Here is a 22846-nt window from a genome sequence, read left to right on the forward strand (position 1 = left end):
GAGGTGATCTCTAAGTCATGGAAACCAATGAGACCACCACTTTTAGCGAGTAAAGAGAAGAGTTCTAGGACAGAGCTTGGGAGGATTTGGGGGCCTCATAGTTAGTCACCTTGATGTAGTAAACAGATTGAATAAGCAAAAGAGAATGAAAAGAGTAGTGTCACAAAATCCAGAGAGGAAAACTCATCCAAGAGGGAAAAAGTGATCAAGTGTGAAATGCTGCAGAGGGGTCAGAAAAGTTGAAGACTGAGAAAAGACCATTAACCTTGTCATTTAAGAGATCACTGATAGTTGTGGAGAGAATATTTTTAGTTGAACGATGAAATCAGAAGCTAGATTGCAGAGGGTTTTTAAGAGGGTGAAAAAAAAGGATATGACTAGAGCAAAATAACTCTGATTCCATAATTATCCATTAAAATTGTTTTAATTATTGCTACAAATAAGCAGGTTATTTTGCATACATCATCAACTTCTGTTGACATTTTCCCAGAGTATTTAATTTTCTTAATCCTAAAATAGCTCAAAAAAGACATAATTTCTGTTTATATACATATATTATAAATATATATATTTTTAAATGTTTATAAATTATCTTTGAAGAATGGCAAATACCAATAATTATGTCTTGTTTTAAAGCATGCCCTTTCCCAAAGAACTCAAAGCACTTTATATATTCTAAGGTTCCATAAATTGGGAAGGAAAATACCTTTGAAAAGGTTGTATCTTGTGCAAGTCTTTGTCAGTCATTGTGAGTTTTGTTCATAGATTCTGTGTTGGTCGCCTGATCTATGCCTGGAAAATAGCAGAGTCAGTACATCACATTGTGGTTAGCTTCTCTGTTTCTATTTAAGTTTTTTTCCTACGTGGCTACATTTTCTTCCTAGCACTTATTATTTCTATAAGAGGAAAATTTATTTCATGTCATATTACTCTTTCACCATATAACTATTTATTATTGGTAGGTATTTTCTTCCTTTCACAGGCATGCCAATGTGGTATTTATAGTGTAAATAAGTGAATTTTTTTGTATCATTCCCATGAGGAAATAATTGTGTATATTTAGTTGAATGGAGGAATAGGAAATTGTACAGTGCTCCTTAGTTGTTGATTATCTATTACTTTTAGTTTAACACATTTCTCTCAAGTTATACACACACTATTCATTTTTCATGTCATCATTTTGATTAATTAAAAAAAAACTTGACTGTGTACTAAATGTATATTCACAGGTACAGCTAATAATTCATTCCTATTATTTCTGAATTAGAGCAGTAAAAACAGTAATGCCACTGAAGAAATGTATAAAGGAAGGCTTTTGTTTTATCTTCCAGTATAGTCCTTAACAATATGAGATTAAACAGAAAAATGATGACTAAATTTGTGTAGGCTAATATTGACTAAAGTTACACTTAAAATAAGATCCTTTTCTCTCCCAATGCTTTTTTAGTTTACCAATTTTTGGCACTAGCACTAAAGGGAGCTAATCTAAATTCCTTTTAGATGAAAAAGTAATAAAAAAAAATTCTGCAGCAGAGAAGGAAATTGGATAGGGAATGAGAAAATAGCCTAGACAACAGTCTTAAAAATGATCTTAGCTTTAAAAATCTAGTTTTATATGTTATGATCCTTTATTTCATGTAACACTAAAGTTCTTTTGATTTTCTCTTGTCTTTTAGGGTGACACAGACGTATGATGCAGGGGCATGTATCTACTTCTATTTTGCCTTTAACTACAGAGGAATTAGTGACCCTCTGGCTGTCTTTGAACAGACTGAGGTAATTGCAAATAAGAAACTTATTTTCCTTAATTATGTTTTACTCAATTCATAATACAAATTTGTGATGCTTAACTTGATGGTCTTTAGTCATAAATTATTATCTCAGTTGCTAGTCCATAGAAGCACTGTAAACATTCCCTTGTACTGGTTTTCTAGTGTTATGGCTTCATTGCAGAATAACAGTACCAGTCTTATCTTCAGGCTATAAATTCTTTGGTCTTGTTTTTTTTAACATGTAGCAATTGGATGCAAAAGAATAGCACAAAGGACTCTGGAGCCCCATGATACCACTTTGACAGTAGAATGTATCCAGATGGTAACTGCTCTAGAGGTCAGCCAGATAGCTGTAACATTTTTATATACCCTGCCTTAGTGATAATCACGAAAATTTTCATGTTGAGGTTTTATACACAACCTCCTTGTCTTTTAAATGAGGAAACTGAGGTCCAGAGAAATTAGGGGATTTGCCTCAGGTCCCAAAGGTAATAACAAACAACTAGGATTAAAACTCAGATGTTCTGATTACAAATCCTATTCTCTTTCCATTATATCATGCTGCCTCTCTTGTTTTCCTACATATTTGAACTTAAGTTATTATTGACCATCTCCATTATTGTACAGGATGCCCTCAGCAGTTGCAGATGATAAGTTCTAGAAGTTCTTATAAATTGAGAAAACCTGGATATCTTCTGTCAATAAGAAAGAGGGAGCAGAAAGATTTCTGTGTTCTTGTGTCACCTTCTCCTTTTTTCTTTTACCTCCTCCCAGTGCAAGAGGGACAGCATTTAAATTTGATGGCATGGGGAGGCCTAGCCAAACTTGAATTAGTTTGTATACCTTATGTTGGTCTTTGCTGGCCTCTAGTATAAACACTGAATGTGTCGTAAGCTCAATAGATGGCTTTCAAGGACATTTCTGCTGTCAGAGTTTCATATCTCTAAGCAGGGATAGGACATCACAGCATGAATATTGAGACACCCAAATCTTGAATTGAAAATGGGGAAGAGTTTGTCATTTAGGTTTAAAAGATTGAAATGTCATTTCATGTGTGTGCACACCACCTGCACGCACACATTTGTAACTTGTACTCATTATATTTTTGACCTTTTCCTATCCCAACCTGAATTTTGGCAGCTTAGTATACAGCTGTACCATGGTAAGAGTTCTAATACTTTGTGCAGTGCCTGGTGCATAGTAGGCTCTTAATAAAATGTTTATTGATTGAGCAAATTCCTAGGCACCAAGGATAATCTAACCATGAATAATTAAAAGACAGCTATGATCTCAATTTCCACAACTTCAGTTTTCTGATACTTCATTTATTCTAGTTGTTTGCTTCTCACTGTTTATCTTTCAGATTTTTCACACAAACTAGGCATAGAATTTCAAAAAGAGTTTGGTTGGGCCCTAACATAGGAGGAGGTTTACTTCAAGGTTACTGATTACTATACTTCAAATTAATAATAATTGTTTTTGAAGAACTCTCCATATTTTATCTCTTTTGATCCTCACAGCAACCGTATAAAGTAGGCATCGTTATTTCCATTTTATAGATGAAAAAACTGAGGCTTGAGAGAGGTTAAATTAGTTGCCTAGGGTTATCACAGCTAGTAAAAGTCTGAGGCAGGATTTGAAGTTAGGTCTTTAGGCATTTTATCCATTCTACCAACCATTTTTGAGAAAGTAAGATATTCCATATACTATTGATGTCCCTATAGATTTCTCAGCTTAACATGTCATAACTCATTAGTTTTCCTCTAGAACTTCCTTTTTTTTCCCAGACTTCCCCATTTCTATCAAAGGTACCACCATCCTTCTTGTTATTCAGGTTCAGAACCTTAGCATTATATTAAGTTTCTCACTCTTCTTTTCCTGCATATCAGTTGCCAAGGCTTGTCATTTTTTCCTCTATAATATCTCTCAAATACATCCCTTTCTCTATGTTCTCACAGCCACCAGACTAAGGCAAATTCTCAAAACTTCTTTCCTTGAATATTGTAAGAGCCTCCTAATTGGCTTCCCTACCTCAAGTCTCCCCATGCCAGTCTTTCTTCCACATAGCTGCTAATGATTTTCCAAAAGTATGAATCTTATCACATCACTTACACAATCAATAATCTCCAATGTCTCCCTCTTGCTTCTAAGATCAATTTTACACTCCTCTGTTTGGCTTTTAAAGCCCTTTATAATTTGGCCCTAGGATACCTCTCCAATCTTATTACATATCATTTCCCTTCCCATACATTCTCGTCTAGCCATACTGGTCTTATTGCTGTCCTTCATACATAGAGCACTCCATCTCCTTTCTTTGGGCCTTAATGCACTTCTTTATAACTTTTGCTTACGTAACACCTTCTAAAATAAAACCTTTCCTCATTCCCTGATAGCTGTTAATGCCCCTCCCCATTACTTTGTATTTATTTTGTATATGCTTGTTATATGTTCATATTGTCCACCCTGATAGAATGTTAGTTCTTGATAGCAGAGACTGCTTTACTTTTATCTTTATGTCCTCAGTACCTGGTGTAAGGCTCACTCTAAGTGGTTTCTTATGCCAGCTCTAAAATGACGTGCAAGACTGTGGAAGTGTGACTTGAAATTGTAGGCCAGGCGAGATCAATCATTGCAATCTGTTCATTGATACCATGAGCAAGGTTTTTATAGAGTAATGAGACAAAGAAGGTAGAACTGTAGGTCACTAGGCTTTCTAATACTGCTTTGTTCAGTTTCAAGATGCCAGACAGTGATGTCAAGGAGGCCTTTTGACGGTAATCATGTCCTTGCTGATTCCATACCCAGTGAATAGTATCTAAAAATGTATGGGTGAGCTAAGATCTTCTGGTTAGCATCCCAGAACAGGGTAGAGCCCTGGACCTCAGGATATCAGGCAAGCTGATTTACAGTAGTTTCTCATGGGAAAACCAGGACTAGACAGTACAGACTGGTCGCATCACTGGAAAACCTGGAGCTAACTTATCTAGGACCAGCCTGATTCTGGGATCAGGTATTTTGGCTCCCTTCAACCTGGCACATAGTAGGTGCTTAATAAATGCTTATTGATTGATTTGATGAAGCCTAAAGTCTGGCTAAAAAATAAATATAACAAGTATTAGTCACACAAACATATTTTGACCTTTCAAAACAATTAAACTGTGAAATTCTTTAGCAAAATCCGTAGACATTTATGATCAGTCTCTGATATTTTTGTGAATAATATCATTTTGTGCAGGCATGGTGGTGAATTTAATACAAAGTTGGTATGATGACCTTCTACTCCTGTTAATTGCAGGTAGCCTATCTTATAATCTAGAGCTAGTAAATGGATTTTGTTACCTCTTTGTCATTTTATGTGTTCAAAATACTTGTAGAGATTATAGTTTAATAAGGGAATACTTATAAAAATTAGATTGTATTTTATAGTTGTCATTTTGCATAGGGCAGTACTACTGTACAGTATCTCAAAGTTCCTGGTATAGTTGAGGTTATAAAACAGGAATTCTAAGGTTTACATAGGAAATATGTGCTTTCGTTAGAACTTGGGTCGTTTCTATCTTTCTTAACTTTGCAAAGTAAAGGTTAAGTAAAGATTATTTTGTTGTTTCCAAATTCAGGCAGCTGCTAGAGAGGAAATCCTTGCCAATGGAGGAAGCCTGTCACATCATCATGGAGGTAATAATTTTGTTTAGAATTTATAACATTCCCAATTTGTAAGTGCATTTTTACTAAACAGTAATGTTCTTTTAATATTAGTGATAAAATTACATAATAATTGATTAGAATTTCCGTAGAAATATTGAATTGGTATAGAAGGTCTTTTGGTAGAAAAATCATCATCATCATCATTATGATTATCATTTATGTAGTTCTGTTTACAAAGGAATTTCCTCACAAAATTACTCTTAGCTACATGTGGCAATTGTTATCATCATCTCCATTTTACAGATGAGGAAACTGAGTCCCAGGAAGAAAGGGCAGTAGCCCAAGTTATTTAATTTCCAGTCGTGTTTTTTTTTAATGACTTAGTTTCCATTGAAAGTACAGATTCAAATATATAAATAAGAAAAGGTATAAATGATCAAAACAGTGATCATATGAGATTGTAAACTTGTCTGCGAATTTTTCTATTATCAGTTAATGACCCCTCCCCAATTGCCTGTTGTTTTAAAAATAGTAATAATATTAAAATCATTTTGCTTGTGTTTATGACCCTTTTTGAAGATAATCTTTGTTTTTATCATGGATTTGTTATTAGCGTTGTCTTTTCCATTGTCTATCTGCATTTCCAACTCCAAAGTCCTTTCCCTGAATATGGATAGCATTTTCCTTGTGAGTCTTTTGGAGTTGTCTTAGATCCTTGCATTGCTGAGAAGAGCTAAATCTGTCAAAATTAGTCATTGTACCATGTTGCTGTTACTGTGTGTAATGTTCTCCTGGTTCTGCTTATTTCACTTGGCGTCAGTTTATATGAGTCTTTCCAGGTTTTCTGAAGTCAGCCTGCTCATCATTTCTAATAGCATAATAGTATTCCATTATATTCATATACCATAGCTTGTTCAGCCATTCCCCATTTTATGGGCATCTCCTCAATTTCCAATTCTTGACCATCACAAAAAGAGCTACTATAAATATTTTTGCCCCATGTGGATCCATTTCCCATTGGTATGATTTCTTTGGAATGCAGCCCTAGAAGTGGTATTGCTGGGTCAGAGGGTATGAATATTTTTATAGCCCTTTGGGCAGATTTACAAATTCCTCTCTAGAATGGTTGGATCAGTTCACAACTCCAGCAACAGTACATTAGTGTTCCAGTTTTCCCACATCTTCTCCAACGTTTATCATTTTCTTGTTTTGTCACATTGACCAATGTGATAGGTGTGATGTGGTACCTCAGAGTTGTTTTGATTTGCATTTCTCTAATCAATAGTGATTTAGAGCATTTTTTTGTATGACTATAGATAGCTTTATCTGAAAACTGCCTGTTCGTATCCTTTGACCATTTATCAGTTGGGAACATCAAATGTTTTTAAGAGAACTCCTAATAAGTATGGAAGTGAGCTCCTCTTCTCTTGTCTATCCTGTTTTAAGTGCTTAGGCATATTAGAATGACCAAAAGGCAGTCAAGAAAATTGAGAACAGAGGAGTAGAGAGATTAAATTCCTTTCAAAGTATAGAAACAACTTTGTAATAAGCCAGGAGCCAAACCCTAATTTGCTATTATGTTACAATTTTAGTCTTATGCTTTCATTAAAATTGTGTGTAACTCAGCATTTACAGATGTTTATATATTTTAGTCACATAAATTATTTAAAATTTTTCTCCATGTTACATACTTGTTTAGAAAACCATCGCATTGACAAAGAAGCAGTTTTTTGTTTTTATAACAGAAACTGTACAATGAAGTTTAGGAATATTTTCGTAACATATATTTTATGTGTATATATACCAAGACTTTGCTGGGTATGTGTTAATCTCAATGACATTTATCTTCATAAGTATGGAAATAATAGATAATTTATTTACTGATGTAGCTACAAGTAAGCTATTCTTCATCTTACAAGTGAAGATAAATGCCAAAGCAAAGTTGTTTCATGCAGTAAAGAATATAATCTTGAAAACATTTCATGTCCTTTGAGCCAAGTTGAACAGTCGTTCAGCCATGTTATATACATTGGATAAAATTTATTTTGTTCTCTAAAGACAAATGTTAAATTGCACCTTTCTATTCAAAATATTACCTAATAAGAATTATAAATGACATTTACAGTGTGCTTTATTGTTTGTAGAATGCTTTAAATACAGTCATCTCATTGGAGTCTCCCAACAATCTTATTTGGTAGCTACTATAGATTTTATTTTACAAATGAGGAAACAGACTTCAAAAGAGATAAAATGACCTGCCTGGGTCCACTTAGCCACCACGTATCCAGAGTGAGATATAAATGCAGGCCTTTCTCACCCCTGTGTAACATGTATGCTATACATTAGAGCCAAGAGCTCTGCAGTTTTTGTTTAGTAGATCAGGCAGTCTTGAATGCTGTTTTCTTACTCTAAAAATGAGATTCCTGTGCCTCAGGGTTACTTTAAAGGAACTTAGTCATAAAATTTCCACGTATCAGTTACTGATATGAGTGATCTTATTTTCTGCTTGTTTTGTACAGACAGAACTGTTTTGATTTGGATTCATGTTTCTCTGGGTTATTAAGAAAATGACTGCAGGTCAGATCAGATTACAATAAAATTTCCTGTGTCACAACTATTTTCAGGCCCTGACTGGTGGCTTACTTTTTTGAATATCATGTGATGCATTTAGGCATAATGAAATAATTCAGTTTAGTTGTACATTAGAGGATGATTATCATAGATTTCCTACTTATATAACAATTTGCCAAAAAAGGGTTTTTATTCCATTTAATAAATTGAGTAGAAAACCTTTTTTTGGGTATTTAATATTGTTTAAATTGTATAATATAATTTAGGTACCAATCTGAAAGCACGAGAATATGCATAGATTCCTGTTTCCATGCCTTGCTTTAAAAAAATATTAAGTAAATCTAAATCTAATGTGTGGTCATACTAGAATATACTTGAAAAAGTTTTTAATTTTATTATGTCATTTTTTCAAGCTTTATGAAAAGTTTATTGTTGTATGGTAGAACGAGAGCAATACAATTACTAACTCGGCTTTAAGAGCTTAATTTGACAGTTATTGTATGTACCTTGGAATTTTATCACGGAAAAATGGGTTTATTCCTGAAAATATATAGGAAAGTATAGATATTGATTGTTTTAAAATGAAATTAACACTAAGTAGAATGAAGTAGCACTTTTTCCCCCACACCCTAAAAGCACCAGCATTTCAATGTTATTTTGTAGTTTAATGTTCACATGATCCTGTACACTTTGCTTTAAAAAAAAAATAAACATTTTATGTTTACTGGGTGGCTCCATCCCAAACTCTTGGATTTGTTTTCTTAAACAAAATCCAACAAGTAAATCAATATACTGTATCTTACTCTTAACTATGAGGAAATGGATTCAGTTTATTTGGAAGAGACTGAAACACTCAAGGGATAAGAGATTTAGTTGTCATCCATTAATACTTTTTCTCAATCTATTATCAGTAGTAATTTTCATTCAGTAGAAAGTACTGTCTTTTTTTAATATGTAGGATAAGCAGTGGATTCCCGTTATGTTCCTAGAAATGAAAGTACTGATTAGAAAATGCCAATTTTAATAAACTTTCATTCTTTTACTCAAAAAATTATTAGCAATTTTGTAGTTAAAATTCTGTTACATTACTCTTCAGAATTGCTACTTGTGTATTCATGTTAATGTATACAGTATTGATTACTGCAAACTAAAATAGCAGATAAATAGAAAATATTCATACCAATATGAAATTTGTATTTTGATTTTTAAATAACAGGAACAGATAAACTGTTGAATATGACTCATCTGGAACAAGAACATTTTTTGACTATATGGCTAGGTTTTATATGATGTGTCATAAACTTACTACTCAGAATTAACCTCATAGTATCCTCTTTATTTACTGACCTTCAGCCCCCGTCATGACATTCTAAGTGCCACTTTTGAGAAGTAGGGTTGGGGGTTGGGAGAATATTGATGCAATTTCTCTTGTTGTGTTTGGCCTGTAATTGTGATTAATAACAGTTGCTTTCACTATCTGGAAACAGACAGGCTGGTTTGTCTGCCTACAATCATGCTGTGATAAATGGAGCTATTTTAACTCTGGTTTTGTGTATCAAAGAAAACAGATGTAGTCTGGGACTCGAGGCTATAGGAAATATAAAGACTACTTAACTTAATCTTCATAGAGCTTGTTTTTGTAAATGAAGAACTGGTCAGTTTAAACAACAAAGTTTGTGTTAGAAGCATATTTAATTTATAGCTAGGTTTTAAAATTATTAGTCTTCTAAAACTAGGCATCAATTGAGAATTAGGCATATTCACAAAGCATGGACCACAGTTGCGTTAAAATATTCTTGTTTTTGAAATTAAGTTCAAAAGTTACATTTAAAAAAATACAGGTCACCAGTGATTATTCTCTGTCTATAACTCAGAGTTCAGTCACTTATTTTTCCTCATCTCCTTTGAAAATAGTTCTTTTTTTTCAGATATAATTGATATTTCACACAATCTTTCCTGTTCACCAGAGAAAATTAGTAGTAGAGACAAACTTTCAACCTTTTTAATCCAAAGATAACAAAAAACTTTAATGCAAGAAGAGAATATCAATGATAAATAAATTACAGCCATCACTTTTTTGTATAGTTTCTTATAACCTCCTTGTATTCTCTACATGAGATCTCACCACTTTTGTCTCTTTACTATTTCCACTGCATTATACATTAAATAGGTTTTGGGAGGTCTGACCTTACCTGGGAACCTGAGTACCCGTTATGACAGCTTTTTCTATGGAATGATGGGATCTGTGTCCTACAGCAACATGAGAGTGAGAGACATGCCATTTCTCTCCTTTTTTCCACTTTGCCAATCGGGTGAAAAGCAGGAGAGGGGGCATCTGACCTCTCTCATCTGTGAAGAAGCTAGTATCCTACGTGAATGGCAAAAATAAGAACACTTTTTGCTCTCCAGAATGATAAGGGAAGCCAGGTGTGAATAAGACTATTGGTATATAAAGGATATTTGAACATTGAGTGATTATACTTTGAGAAGTGCCTACCCTACATTACTGTAAGGGTATTATGATTGACTTCTCATAACCTTTCATGCAGTGATACAGTAGCTACCAGATCATTTCTAACAGATGGTCTCTGACCTGTGAAAAGTCAGTTTGTGTGTCCTAATGTGACCATCATCTCTAGTGTAACTTAAAAAAAAATTGTCATGTATATTATCATATGGTGTTTGAGAATTTTCTCAATTAGAAAGATAACTGTCGGGGCGGCCAGGTAGCACAGCAAGTAAGAGCACTGGCTCCAGTGTTGAGAAGACCTGGAGATCGAATCCCGGGCTCAGACACTTAGCACCCACCCAGAAACACCTGGCCGTGTGTGATAGTAATGGCAATTAAAGATTCCCCTGTATTGGCTTGGTTGCAGGAGGTGAGGTTGGGATGGGATAGAAATAAAGGCTAAAATGGCTCTCCATAGTATCTCTTCCAAAAATTTTTATCCCTCCTTCAACTTCCCATGGTTTGTCTCCCCGCCCCCAACTCCCTTAGTTGAGAACCTTCCCTCCTGTTTTACAGAAAGAAAAAAAAATTGAGACCATTCACCAGGAGCTCCCACTTCTCCCCTCCTCATCTATTTTCACTCAGATGCCTTCTGCAACTTTCTCTTCCTTCACCTCTGTGTCACATGATGAAGTAGCGTTTTTCCTGGCTCCTGCCTGCTTGGGGGTTCCCATGTCATCTCGTCTGCTCTGAACAGACTGCCCCCTCTATCCTCACTCTCACTTATATTTAATTTCTTCCTATCAGCTTTTTCTCTACCATCTACAAACATGGCCATGTCTGCTCTATCCTCAAAAACCCTTCACTTGATATTCAGTCCTAGCTATTGTCCAGTATCTCTTCTGCCCTTTATAATCAAACTTCTTGAAAAGGCCATCTAAAATAGATTCTCCCACCTTTTTCTCCTCTTCTTAACCCCTTACAGTCTGACTTCTGACCTTATTACCCTGAAACTACTCTCTCCAAAGTTACCTCTTAGTTGTCAAATCCAGTAGCCTCTTTTCAATCCTTATCCTCCTTGACCTCTCTGCAACTTATGACACTGTTGATCACTCTCTATTCCTTGATAACTTTTTTCTCTCTAGGTTTTTAGGATACCACTCTCCTGACTCTCTTACCAATTAGCTCCTTCTTAGATTGTCACTATCTCATTCAGTTTAACCCTCTAACCATTGGTATCCCCAGGTTTCTGTCCTGGGCCCTTTTCTTTCTCTGATCTACTTTATTTGGCAATCTCATCACCTACCGTGGATTTAATTTAACTTGATCCTCAGATCTACCTATCCTGCCCTGACCTCTCTGTTGATCTCTAGTCTTACATTTATAACTGCCTTTCAGATATCTTGAACTAGATTTCCAATAGACATCTTAAACTCAACATGACCAAACTGAACTCATTATCTTTCCCCTTAAGCCCTCTTTCTTTCTGAATTTATTATTGCCTAGGGCACCATCAGGCTCGCAATCTAGGTGTCATTCTTGACTCCTCTTTATCATTCACTGCATCCTTCCTCCCTCATATTCAGTCTGTTGCCAAGGACTGTTAATTTTACCTTTGCAGTATCTAATATGTCTGTTCCCTTCTTTCTTCTGATACTGTCACCTCTCTGGTACAGGCCCTTATCACTTCATGCTTGGTCTTTTGAAATAAACTGCTGGTATTTCTGACTGGCTCAGGTCTCTCCCTGCTGTAATCTATCCTCCATTCGACTGACAGAGTGATTTTTTTCCTAAAATACATGTCTGATCATGTCATACCCCTGCTCAGTAAACTCTGCTGGCTCCCCATCACTTCCATGATCACATACAGAATATTCTGTTTGACATTCAAAGTCCTTTACAAGGCCTAAAAAAGTCTTTTGAAATTTTCATTGTTTAATGGTGTAAAGGCAATTTTTCTCTTTCATTAACAAGAAGATTGTTTTCCTATCAGAAAATTAGAAGAATGGTGCTATAGTCATAAAGGTCTCATAGCATCAAGATACAAATCCCAAGTTTTTCCAGATATCCCAGAGGCATATTTCTATGTACCATATTTTCTGTAATGTATGTTGTACTGTATGATCCACCTTGAAATTCTCAAAGGAAAATGGAATGTTTCTTATATTTGATATATAGTTTTCTCTTTTTCAACCCACTAGTTGTAGTATATACATTTACTTTAGGAATGGATGACTATGATTCTTGATGTATGTCTCATTTCAGAGCAGGCCTGCTTTGGCCTTGCTTATTTCTTTATTTTGGTGCAGCTTTTGTTCATCCAAAAAAAGGAATGGCAACTGGGGCTTATTAGAGCCTATTAGCTTAGAGATCTGATTGACCGCTCTCAGAAGACCTCTTCTCTTCCCTCACTCCAGCTTTTCTTTAAATTTGTTTTCCTAGGAATTAATTATTTCCTTCTAAATTCCCAGGATTCCATCTTACGGTTCAAAAAGTATTATTTAAAAATTTTTCAGTTTAGGAATATGCAAGTAAACTAGTCATAGAACCTTCCCAACACATCATTTTACAACTGCCCACATTCACTAGAAAGCTGTTGGTGTCTTCTTGATCTCACAGTTGGGGCAAAATGTTGTCATGAAAAGTCCTAGACCTTGAGTCAGAAAACCTAGTTTTGAATCTTCACTGCAACACTTAATAGTTGTGTGCCTTAAGTGAAGTAACTGTACCTTTTTTTTGCCTTAGTCTCTCCTATCTGTACAAAGGGGATACTAATGCTTGTACCCTTGCAGGGTTGTTAGGAAAGTGCATTGTAAACCTTAAAATATTATATAAATATGGACTGCTGTTACTATAATATTATTCCTATGAAGCTGATTCCTGTGTCATTTCACCAAACATAGTGTTTTATGGAATTGACTTAACAACATAATAACAAAATAATTAGATGTAAATTGACTTAACAACATAATAACAAAATAACAAAATAATTAGATGTAGAAAAGCCACCTCATCTTCTCATATCATTCTAGTGACTTCTAATCAGCTTTCCAAAGGATGGGTATATCATATCTCTGAAGTAAAAAAGGCAGGAGTAGCAATCAGGATCTCAGACAAAGCAGAAGCAAAAATAGACCTAATTAAAAGATAAGCAGGGAAACTGCCTTTTGCTAAAAGGTACTGTAAGCAATGATAAAATATAGATGTTAAACATGTGCACTAAATGGCATAGCATCTAAATTAATAAAGGAAAAGTTAAATGAGTTATAAGAGGAAATAGTAAAACTATAGTAGTTGGGGACTTCAACTTTTCCCTCTGATAGCTAGATAAATCTAAACATAAAAAAGAAAGAAGTTTTAATGAGATAAGTAGAATTTATGAAAAGAATGGGAATAGAAAGGAATATACCTTTTACTCAGCTGTACATGGTACCTTCACAAAAATTGACCATGTATTTGGGCATTAAAACCTCACAAACAAATGCAGAAAAGCAGAAATATTACATGCACCCTTTTCAGACTGTAATGCAATAAAAATTACATTCAGTAAAAGGCCATGGAAGCATAGATTAAAAGCTAATTGGAGACAAATACAATCTTAAAGAATGAGTGGGTCACAGAACAAACCATAAAAATAGTAATTTCACAGCAATAAGACAACATTACAGCATTTGTGGGATGCTGCCAAAGCAGTACTTAGGAGAAATTTTATATCTCTAAATGCTTACATCAATAAAATAGAGAAAGAGCAGATCAATGAATTGGGCAGGCATTGTTTAAAAAATTAGAAAAATTAAAAATCTCCAATTAAAGACCAAATTGCAGATTCAGAAAATCAAAGGAAAGATGATTAAACTTAAAAGTAAAAAAAAAAAAAGAATTGAATTAATAAGTAAAACTAGGACCTGATTTTATGAAAAGAGCAATAAAATAGGTAAACTATTGGTTAATTTTGTTTAAAAAAAGAAAACCAAATTACTAGTATCAAAAATGAAAAGGGCAAATGTATCATGAATGAAGATGAAATGAAAGCAATTATTGGGAGATATTTTGCCCAGTTATATACCTGTAAAACTGACAATCTAAGTGAAATGGATGAATGGTTACAAAAATATACATTATCCATATTAATAGAAGGGAGGGGTGGCTAGGTGGCGCAGTGAGTAGAACACTGGCCCTGGAGTCAGGAAGACCTGAGTTCAAATCCGAGCTCAGACATTTATCACACACACACACACACAAAAACCCTAGCCATATGACCTTGGGCAAGTCACTTAACCCCAATTGTCCTCCAAAAAGCAAACAAAAAAAAATTTTAGGGGCAGCCAGATGGCTCAGTGAGTAAGAGCACTGGCCCCAGTGTCGGATGACCTGGGGATCAAATCTGGGCTCAGATACTTATCACCACACCCAGAAATAACTGGCTGTGTAACCTTGAGCAAGTTACTTAACCCCAATTGCTTTAAAAAAAAAACAACCCAAACATATTAATAGAAGGGGACATAGAATACCTAACCCTATTTTAGAAAAAGAGATTGAACAAACCATCAGTGAGCTCCCTGAGAAAAAAACCCCATGACCAGATGAACTCAAAAGTGAATTCTACCAGACATTTAAAGAACAGTTTTTCCAATTTAATATAAACTATTTGGGAAAATAGGTAAAGAAGGAGTTCTACCAAATTCTTTTTCTGACACAAATGTGATAACTAATACCTAAATCAGAAGAGCAAAAATAAGAGAAAGAAAACTACCAATTTCCTTAATGTTGATGCAAAATATTTAAATATTATATTAAATATTAAAATACTAACAAGGAGATTACATTAGTCACAATGGTCATATGCTTTGAACAGGTGAGATTTATGTATGTAATGCCTACTGGTTCAATATTAGAAAAACTATCAGCATTATCAACTATACCAATACCAATAACAAAAGTCACATGATCATCTCAATAGATGAAGAAAAGACTTTTGACAAAATGTAGCATTTATTCCTATTAAAAATACTAGAGGAGAGAGTAAATCACCAGCAACTGTGGTGGTTTCCAGACTTTTCAACCCATAAATGCCAAAGACAAAATAAAAGGTCAGTGTGGAATTCCGTTGGAACAGGGGGAGGGAAGAGCATGGTCCGGCTCCTGCCCCTGGGGTGAGACTCTATGGAGGTGCGGTGGCTCTGCAGCTGCTGCTGTGTGGTGTCTCAGGAACTCCTGGCCTGCAGATTATAGGGCGACCAAGCGTCCATTCAGAGGGTGATCACTTTTGCTTTAACCTGCTTGGATATGGGTGTTGGTCCTGGGGTGTGTGGCCAGTGAGCCAGAGCTTGTGGTGGCTGCACAGAGGGCACCCTCCTAATAGCTCTGGCAGCTGTGAAAACCCTAGTGATTTGGGACAAAGCTCTCTCCATTCTGGAAGCAGAGTTCTACCATGACAAAGAGCTCAAAAGTCAAGTAATTGGCTGGTAATATGAACAAGGAGAGGAAGCACAAACAAGACCATAGAATCCTTTTTTTGGGGATAAAAAGGATCAAGGCATGGAGCGGGAGGAAGACAGCGAAGTCAGAATTCCTGCATCAAAAGCCTCCAAGAAAAATATGAGCTGGTTACAGGACATAGACGAGCTCAAGAAGGATTTTGAAAATCAAGTAAGAGAAGTAGAGGAAAAATTGGGAAGAGAAATGAGAATGATGCAAGAAAATCAGGAAAAGCAACTCAACAGCCTGCTAAAGAAGACCCAAAAATACACTGAAGAAAATAACACCTTAAAAAATAGACTATCTCAAATGGCAAGAGGCCCAAAAAGTCAGTGAGGAGAAGAATGCTTTAAAAAGCCAAATTTGCCAGATGGAAAAGGAATTTCAAAAACTCCTTCAAAATTATATTGGAGCAATTGGAAGCTAATGACTTTATGAGAAATCAAGATACTGTAATACAGAGCCAAACAAATGAAAAAAAAATAGAAGGCAGTGTGAAATATCTCAATGAAAAAACCACTGACTTGGAAAATAGATCCAGGAGAGATAATTTAAAAATTATTGGACTACCTGAAAGCCATGATCAAAAGAAGAGCCTAGACACCATCTTTCAAGAAATTATCAAGCAAAATTGCCCTGACATTCTAGAACCAGAGGGCAAAATAGAAATTGAAAGAATTCACTGATCACCTCTTGGAAAAGATCCCCAAAAGAAAACTCCTAGGAATATTACAGCCAAATTCCAGAGTTCCCAGGTCATGGAGAAAATACTGCAAGGAGTCAGAAAGAAACGATTTATTGTGGAAACACAATCAGAATAAAACAAGACCTACCATGTTTCCCCGATAATAAGACCTATCCCGAAAATAAGCCCTCCCCTTACTGTGTAAGATTCCTCTAAAATAAGCCCTCCCCCGAAAATAAGCCCTATTGAGATTGCTACTGTAGTGAAGGTGATCCTCTGCGCTACACGCTACATTATGGTACCCTCTGTATGCACCGCCCCCCCTCTCCCCCGTGAAATGCACGCCGCACTCCGAGCTGCATCCAATCAGAGCTGCAGCAGTGAGCGCGTCATCCTGTTCTTCCCCAGTGATTTGCTTGCTGGCGCCATTGAGAGCAGCGCCGTGGAGGAGAGCTGAGGCAGGACAACATAAGCCCTCCCCTGAAAATAAGCCCTCTTGTGGTTTTCTTTCCAAAAAAATTAATAAGACAGTGTCTTATTATTGGGGAAACACAGTAGCAGCTTCTACATTAAGGGATAGATCAAAGCTCTTGGAATAAGATATTCTAGAGGTCAAAGGAGCTAGGATTAAAACCAAGAATCACCTACCCAGCAAAACTGAGTATAATGTTTCAGGGGAAAATATGGTCATTCAGTGAAATAGAGGACTTTCAAGCATTCTTGATGAAAAACCGAGTTGAATAAAAATTTGACATTCAAATACAAGAAGCATGAGAAGGTAAACAGAAAAAAGAAATCATAAGGAACTTATTAAAGTTGAACTATTTACATTCCTAAATGGAAAAATAATTGTAACGGAAACTTTTCTCAGTATGAGATAGTTGAAGGGAATATAAATGTGTGTGTGTGTGTATATATATGTGTGTGTGTGTGTATATGTATATATACATACATATGTCTATAAAGGATGGTATATGGGCGTATGAATACATATGTGAGTGTGTGCATATATGTGTACAGGTATACCTAGAGGGCACAGGACCAGTTGATTAGGAAGGGATGATGTCTAAAAAATAAAATTAAGAGGTGATAGAGGAATTTATTGGGAGGAGGAGAAAGGGAGAGATAGATTAGGGTAAATTATCCTATAAAAGAGGCAAGAGAAAACTTACACTGTAGAGGAAGAGCAAGAAGCTGAAAGGGAATGGGACAACCTTATTCTCATTGAATTTGGCTTAAAGAAGGAATAACATACACACTCAATTGGGTATCTTACCCTACAGGAAAATAGGGGGTTAGAGGATAAGATGGTGGATCATATAAGGGAGGGCAGATTGAGGGATAGGGTAGTTAGAAGCAAACATATTTAGAAAAGGATAGGGTCAAAGGAGAAAAGAGAATAAGTGGGGGGGCAGGATAGGATGGAGGGAAATATAGTCAGTCTTTCACAATATAACTGCTATGGAAATGATTTGGGTAACTACATATGTACAACCTATATTGAATTGCTTTTATTCCCAGTGGGGGGTGGGTGAGGAGGGAAGAATGGAAAAATTCTGGAACACAAAAGTTTTGAAAACAAATGTTTAAAAAAATATTTCTTACATGCAACTGGGAAATTAGATACACAGTCACTGTGGTATAGAAATCCATCTTGTACTACTAGAAAGTTAGGGATGTGATGGGGGAGGATATAAGAGAGAACAGATTGGGGAAAGGGGTATTCAGTAGGCTTTCAATTTTGGGGTGAGGGGCAGGGGAAAGACGGGGAGAAAAAATTCTAACTCAAAACCTTGTAGAAATGAATGTTGAGAACTATAAATAAATTTTAAAAAACAGTACTAAAAATCATAGGATTAAATGGAGCTTTTCTTAAAATGATAAGTAGTGTGTATCTAAAACCATCAGCAAGCATTATTTTTATTGGGAATGAGCTAGAAAGCCTTCCAAATAAGAGCAGGGTTGAAGCAAGAATGCCTGTTGTCACCACTGTTCCTTTTTGTTTTTTAAACACATAAAGATTTCCATATTAGTCATTTTGTATAAGAAGACACAAGAAAATGAAAGTGAAAAATAGCATGCCTTAGTTTGTATTCAGACAATAGCAGTTCTTTCTCTGGAGGTGGATCATATGCTTCATCATTAGTTCTTTGGGATTGTCTTGGATCATTGTATTGCTGAGAAGAGCCAGGTCATTATGTTCTTCATTGTACAGTATTGCTGTTACTGCATACGGTGTTCTCCTGTTTCTGCTCACTTCACTTAAGTTCATGTATGTCTTTCTGGGTTTTTCTGAAATCATCCTGTTTTTCATGTCTTATAGTACAATAATAGCCCATCCCCATTTGATGAGTGTCCCTTCAGTTTCCAGTGTTTTGCCACCACAAAAAGAGATGCTGTATTTTTATTCTTTAGTTTTGTACTAGAAATGCTAGGTATAGTAATAAGAGAAAAAAAAAGATATTGAAGAAATCAGAATAGGCAATAAAGAAACTGCTATCACTCTTTGCATATGCTATAATCATATACTTAGAGAATCAGCTGAAAAAGTAGTTGAAACAATTAGCAACTTTAGTGATCCTGTAATCCCTGCTACTTGTGGAGTTTGAGGCTGTTGGAATTCTTGAGTTTGGGAATTTTAAACTGTATTCAAACTAAAGCCACCAAGTCTAACACCAATATGGCCCAACTCTGGATGTCCAGAGGTTGCTGCTTGAGGAGAGTTAAACTGGACCAGGTTGGGAAAAGGAAGTAGCTTCCATAACAGTAAGAATTAAAATGAGTGGCTGCTTTACTTTCAAAAAAAATTTTAAAGAAAAAAAAAAGGAAAAAGAATTAGTTTTCTTCATCTGGTAAGTAAAAAGCGAAAATATTGGTCATTAATTAGCTGATCCTTGTTATAGTCATTTACAATCAATATGGTCATATGTGTTCCATGGGACAGCATGAATTATTATTTAGTAGCAGGAAGAAAAAATATATTCAATTTTTAGCTGGAAAACTTATCCATGACTTTCAGACCTTCATTGGCATTTTATGTTCCCAGTGACACTGAATTTGTTGTCTTGAGGAAGTGATGGCAAAGACTTCTTCAGTAGTAGACAAAAAGTTGAACAATTTAATAAAAAAAAAAATACGGTATGATTGTTAAGCCCATTATCATCTTAGCAAAGTTTTATCTCATGTTGTGTCTCAGTCATATTCCCATTTTTCTTAAAGGTTAAACAGTAGCATCTTTCATTTGATGGATCTGTTGGCTAATGTCCAGCTTGTACTTCCAAGCAAAGACAGTGTTTTACGGCATGAACGAATGTGTAGGTTAAAAACCCTCAGAGGAAATGTCGGATCTTCATATGGGTCAAGAAGCAGAAACTTCCCATCATTCTTTGCCTCTTTCTCATTAGAACCTAACCACTTCCAAAATATCAGAACCTAAAGACAACCCTTATTGGTGTGACTCTGTGTAGCCCATTAAAAAAACCCTGAGTATGTAAGTTGAATTGAAATACCAGTTACATAAGACAGCTTTGAACCATAGACTCTTTCCACCCATTACAGGAAGTTCAATTACCAGTATCTTTTGGCAGTATTTGAGCTAGAGTGGTATAGCCAGTGTTAGAGAATAGAGGAGTATCCAGGATAATAAAACCAAAAGTACCAAAAGAACTGTATTTTGTTTCAGTTCTGTTTCTCTGCTTTTTCTTTGAGTTGAATTCCCAGTTCAGGGACCCATTTCGTTCGTTTTCTTTTTTTCTAAGTGAATTTGGTAAGAAATTATTTTCTAATATCTTGTTTTCACCCAACAGCCATTAATCATTGATTCAAAGTATTTTAATGATTAGGCTACAGTATTATCAAAAACTTAGACCCAGAGAAGTTGATTTTTCAAGATCACACATGTAATCCTACTGTACACCTATCTGGTATTTGAAACAATGAAGTTGCAGGTATTGGTACCTGGATTAGCATATTTGTAAGCTATGTATTGTATGTAAACTCTGTACAGAGAGTGACATCTGTTATAACTTGAACATCAGCAAAATATGGATAAGGGAGTCACAAAGCCAGGAATGTCAGATTTGGGGCCCTTGAATCATTGATATATTTTCAGTGGCAGACTACCGTTTATTGTTTCTACCACTACCTTTTATTCCCACATAGCAGCTAAATCAGAAGTAAGGGAATATGAAGTCAGTAGGTAAAAAGAATCTGTTTATGTTGGTTGCACAAAGGCTGTGTTTCCTGTGAATGTGAATTTGCAATTTCATATTATACTGGTCTCATGAAAAGAACATAGTATGGGATAGATTATCTTGACTTGGGTCACTTGTGTTTGTTGCATCTTCTCATGTTTGAGCTTTAGCAGCTTCTTTCAGAATTTCTTCTCCACTTAGTATGTCTTTGGGGGACAGGTGGTTCTCAGTTCTTAATGCTTGAAATGTCATGGTATTTTTTAGCTCCACAGTGTACCATATCAGCCCATTTCTGAATATGAGTTCTTCCTGTCTGTCAGTAGATACATCCTTCATGTACAGAAAGGATTTTGCAAAAAACATTATTCTTATTCAGTATCAGCTTCAGGGGATTAAATAATAAAATTTTCCCCACTTCAAATAGTGGGCCTTCCTTGGTGACTTCTTTTTCATTGCTTATCCATGTGACCAGAACTCAGGAAGACTTACTTCTCAATCATTGCTCTGTCCTTTGATTTAGCCTTTTTATTTGAGTTTTGCTTCCTGTTTGCTCTTGTAATTGCAGAGAACATGACCTACAGCTGTTTGAGCTTATAAACCAAACCAGATCCTTTCCATGGATGTAAGCTGGGTTTTTTGACATCAGTTCAAGGCTTTCATGAGTGACAGCAGGAGCTCACAGACCTCTGCCACCAAGGGGTTAAAATCTTCCATCACATATGTTTATGAAGGGCCAAGGCTTTGCCTGCTGTACAGCTTTTTTTTTTTTTAACTTTCTAGTTCACTAATCAAATGTATGTTAGATTGATTATTGTAAAAGTATAAACCATAGAAAATTTGACAAGATAGATGTGTAAATTATCCCTCTGACAGAACTAATGATGCACTCCAAGCACCTTCTGTTTTCCAGCACTTGGTGAGCGACTTCATTAAATATGCAATGGCTGTTGGGTGGCTTCTCAGACGTTAGTTCAGCTCCTCATGGAATTGCATTATTACTAGAGGTGTAAAACCAGGCAGACAAGCTAGCTGTTGGGCATCCTGCTGAGGTTCTAATGTGCTCCATCTTGTTGGAGCAGTTGTTTGCAGTCTTTTCAGGACAATTACATCCATAACCACAGGACACATTCAGTGAAACTATATTACAGATAACAGTTGAGAATGGCATGGACTGTTCTTCACCCCTCTGACTTGAGCAGTCTGAATGTGGGCTAGAGTAAAGGGTTGCAGGTTGCCCCAACTCCTCAGTAGCTAAAGACCTTATTTATAGTAATGTAACTAAATTCACAAGTGAATCTTGAGGGATTCCCCCTCCCCCTAAAAAACCCCACAACTTTGGAGCTGTCGAGAGAATTAGGAAGGGATCAGATATGTGTGCACGAATAGGAATTTTTATAAGCCTTAAATATTAGATACTTGTAGCATTTACTCAACACATTTTCCTTTTTAATTTTTCTTAGTGAATTGAAGGTTGTTCTTCTGTTGTACATTTTTTTTTCAACTCGACACCATTGATGCTCTTTATTCCTTAGAGGCATAAACAAAAATATTCTGCTTTCCAGCAGTGTCTCTGTCATTTATTATTCTGATGACAGTTTGATGGTTACCCTGAGAACTGGGCACAAAAGATGGTTTGAGTTTAGTTTCAAATGGTATTTAAGGTTTCCAAAAGGCAGATGCTACAGTATATCACTGCAGCCTGATAAATGGGATTGCATTTTCAGATGACAGGCTGAATACTATATTGTCTTTAATGAAAGAATGTTAGCCATTTTGATTGACCTATTAAGTCACTCTTGATGACTTCAGTTAATTAATGAATATCTGTGGGAAATGACCATTCTCATTTAAAATTGCTTACTAAGTATTTTGCTAACAATAAATTTTATTTATAAGATTTCTCTATTTCCTTATCAAAGGTTTGTAAAAGTAGTACATATTTCTGGTAATTTTGTATTCAGAGTTTATTCTGACAGTGGTAAAAAAAAAATGGACATACTGTCTTATACAGATCTCATTTGTAAATAATGGGGGGAGGTCCTCTTGCATAATT

The 22846-nt window shown here is 35.6% G+C and overlaps 1 protein-coding gene and 1 long non-coding RNA gene across 2 annotated transcripts in view; one reads left to right on the forward strand and one right to left on the reverse strand.

Moving 5' to 3' along the window:
* Nucleotides 1-19792, reverse strand: part of LOC138146535 (uncharacterized) — a 42011-nt gene extending 22219 nt beyond the window's left edge. Inside the window, exons 1-2 of the long non-coding RNA XR_011164517.1 lie at nucleotides 12051-19792; nucleotides 707-792 (exon numbers count right to left, since the gene is read on the reverse strand). This is a non-coding gene — a long non-coding RNA (uncharacterized lncRNA). The remainder of the gene's footprint in view (nucleotides 1-706; nucleotides 793-12050) is intronic.
* The window catches only part of AGPS (alkylglycerone phosphate synthase), a 152792-nt gene that overhangs the window by 123132 nt on the left and 6814 nt on the right, over nucleotides 1-22846 (forward strand). Inside the window, exons 18-19 of the mRNA XM_069068480.1 lie at nucleotides 1677-1776; nucleotides 5390-5447. Of these exons, the coding sequence (XP_068924581.1) occupies nucleotides 1677-1776; nucleotides 5390-5447 (158 nt within the window). The remainder of the gene's footprint in view (nucleotides 1-1676; nucleotides 1777-5389; nucleotides 5448-22846) is intronic.

The sequence above is a fragment of the Petaurus breviceps genome, unplaced genomic scaffold (genome assembly GCF_028583685.1).
Source record: "Petaurus breviceps papuanus isolate PSGF00001 unplaced genomic scaffold, PetGlider_PUasm1.0 90763, whole genome shotgun sequence".
NCBI lineage: Eukaryota > Metazoa > Chordata > Mammalia > Diprotodontia > Petauridae > Petaurus > Petaurus breviceps.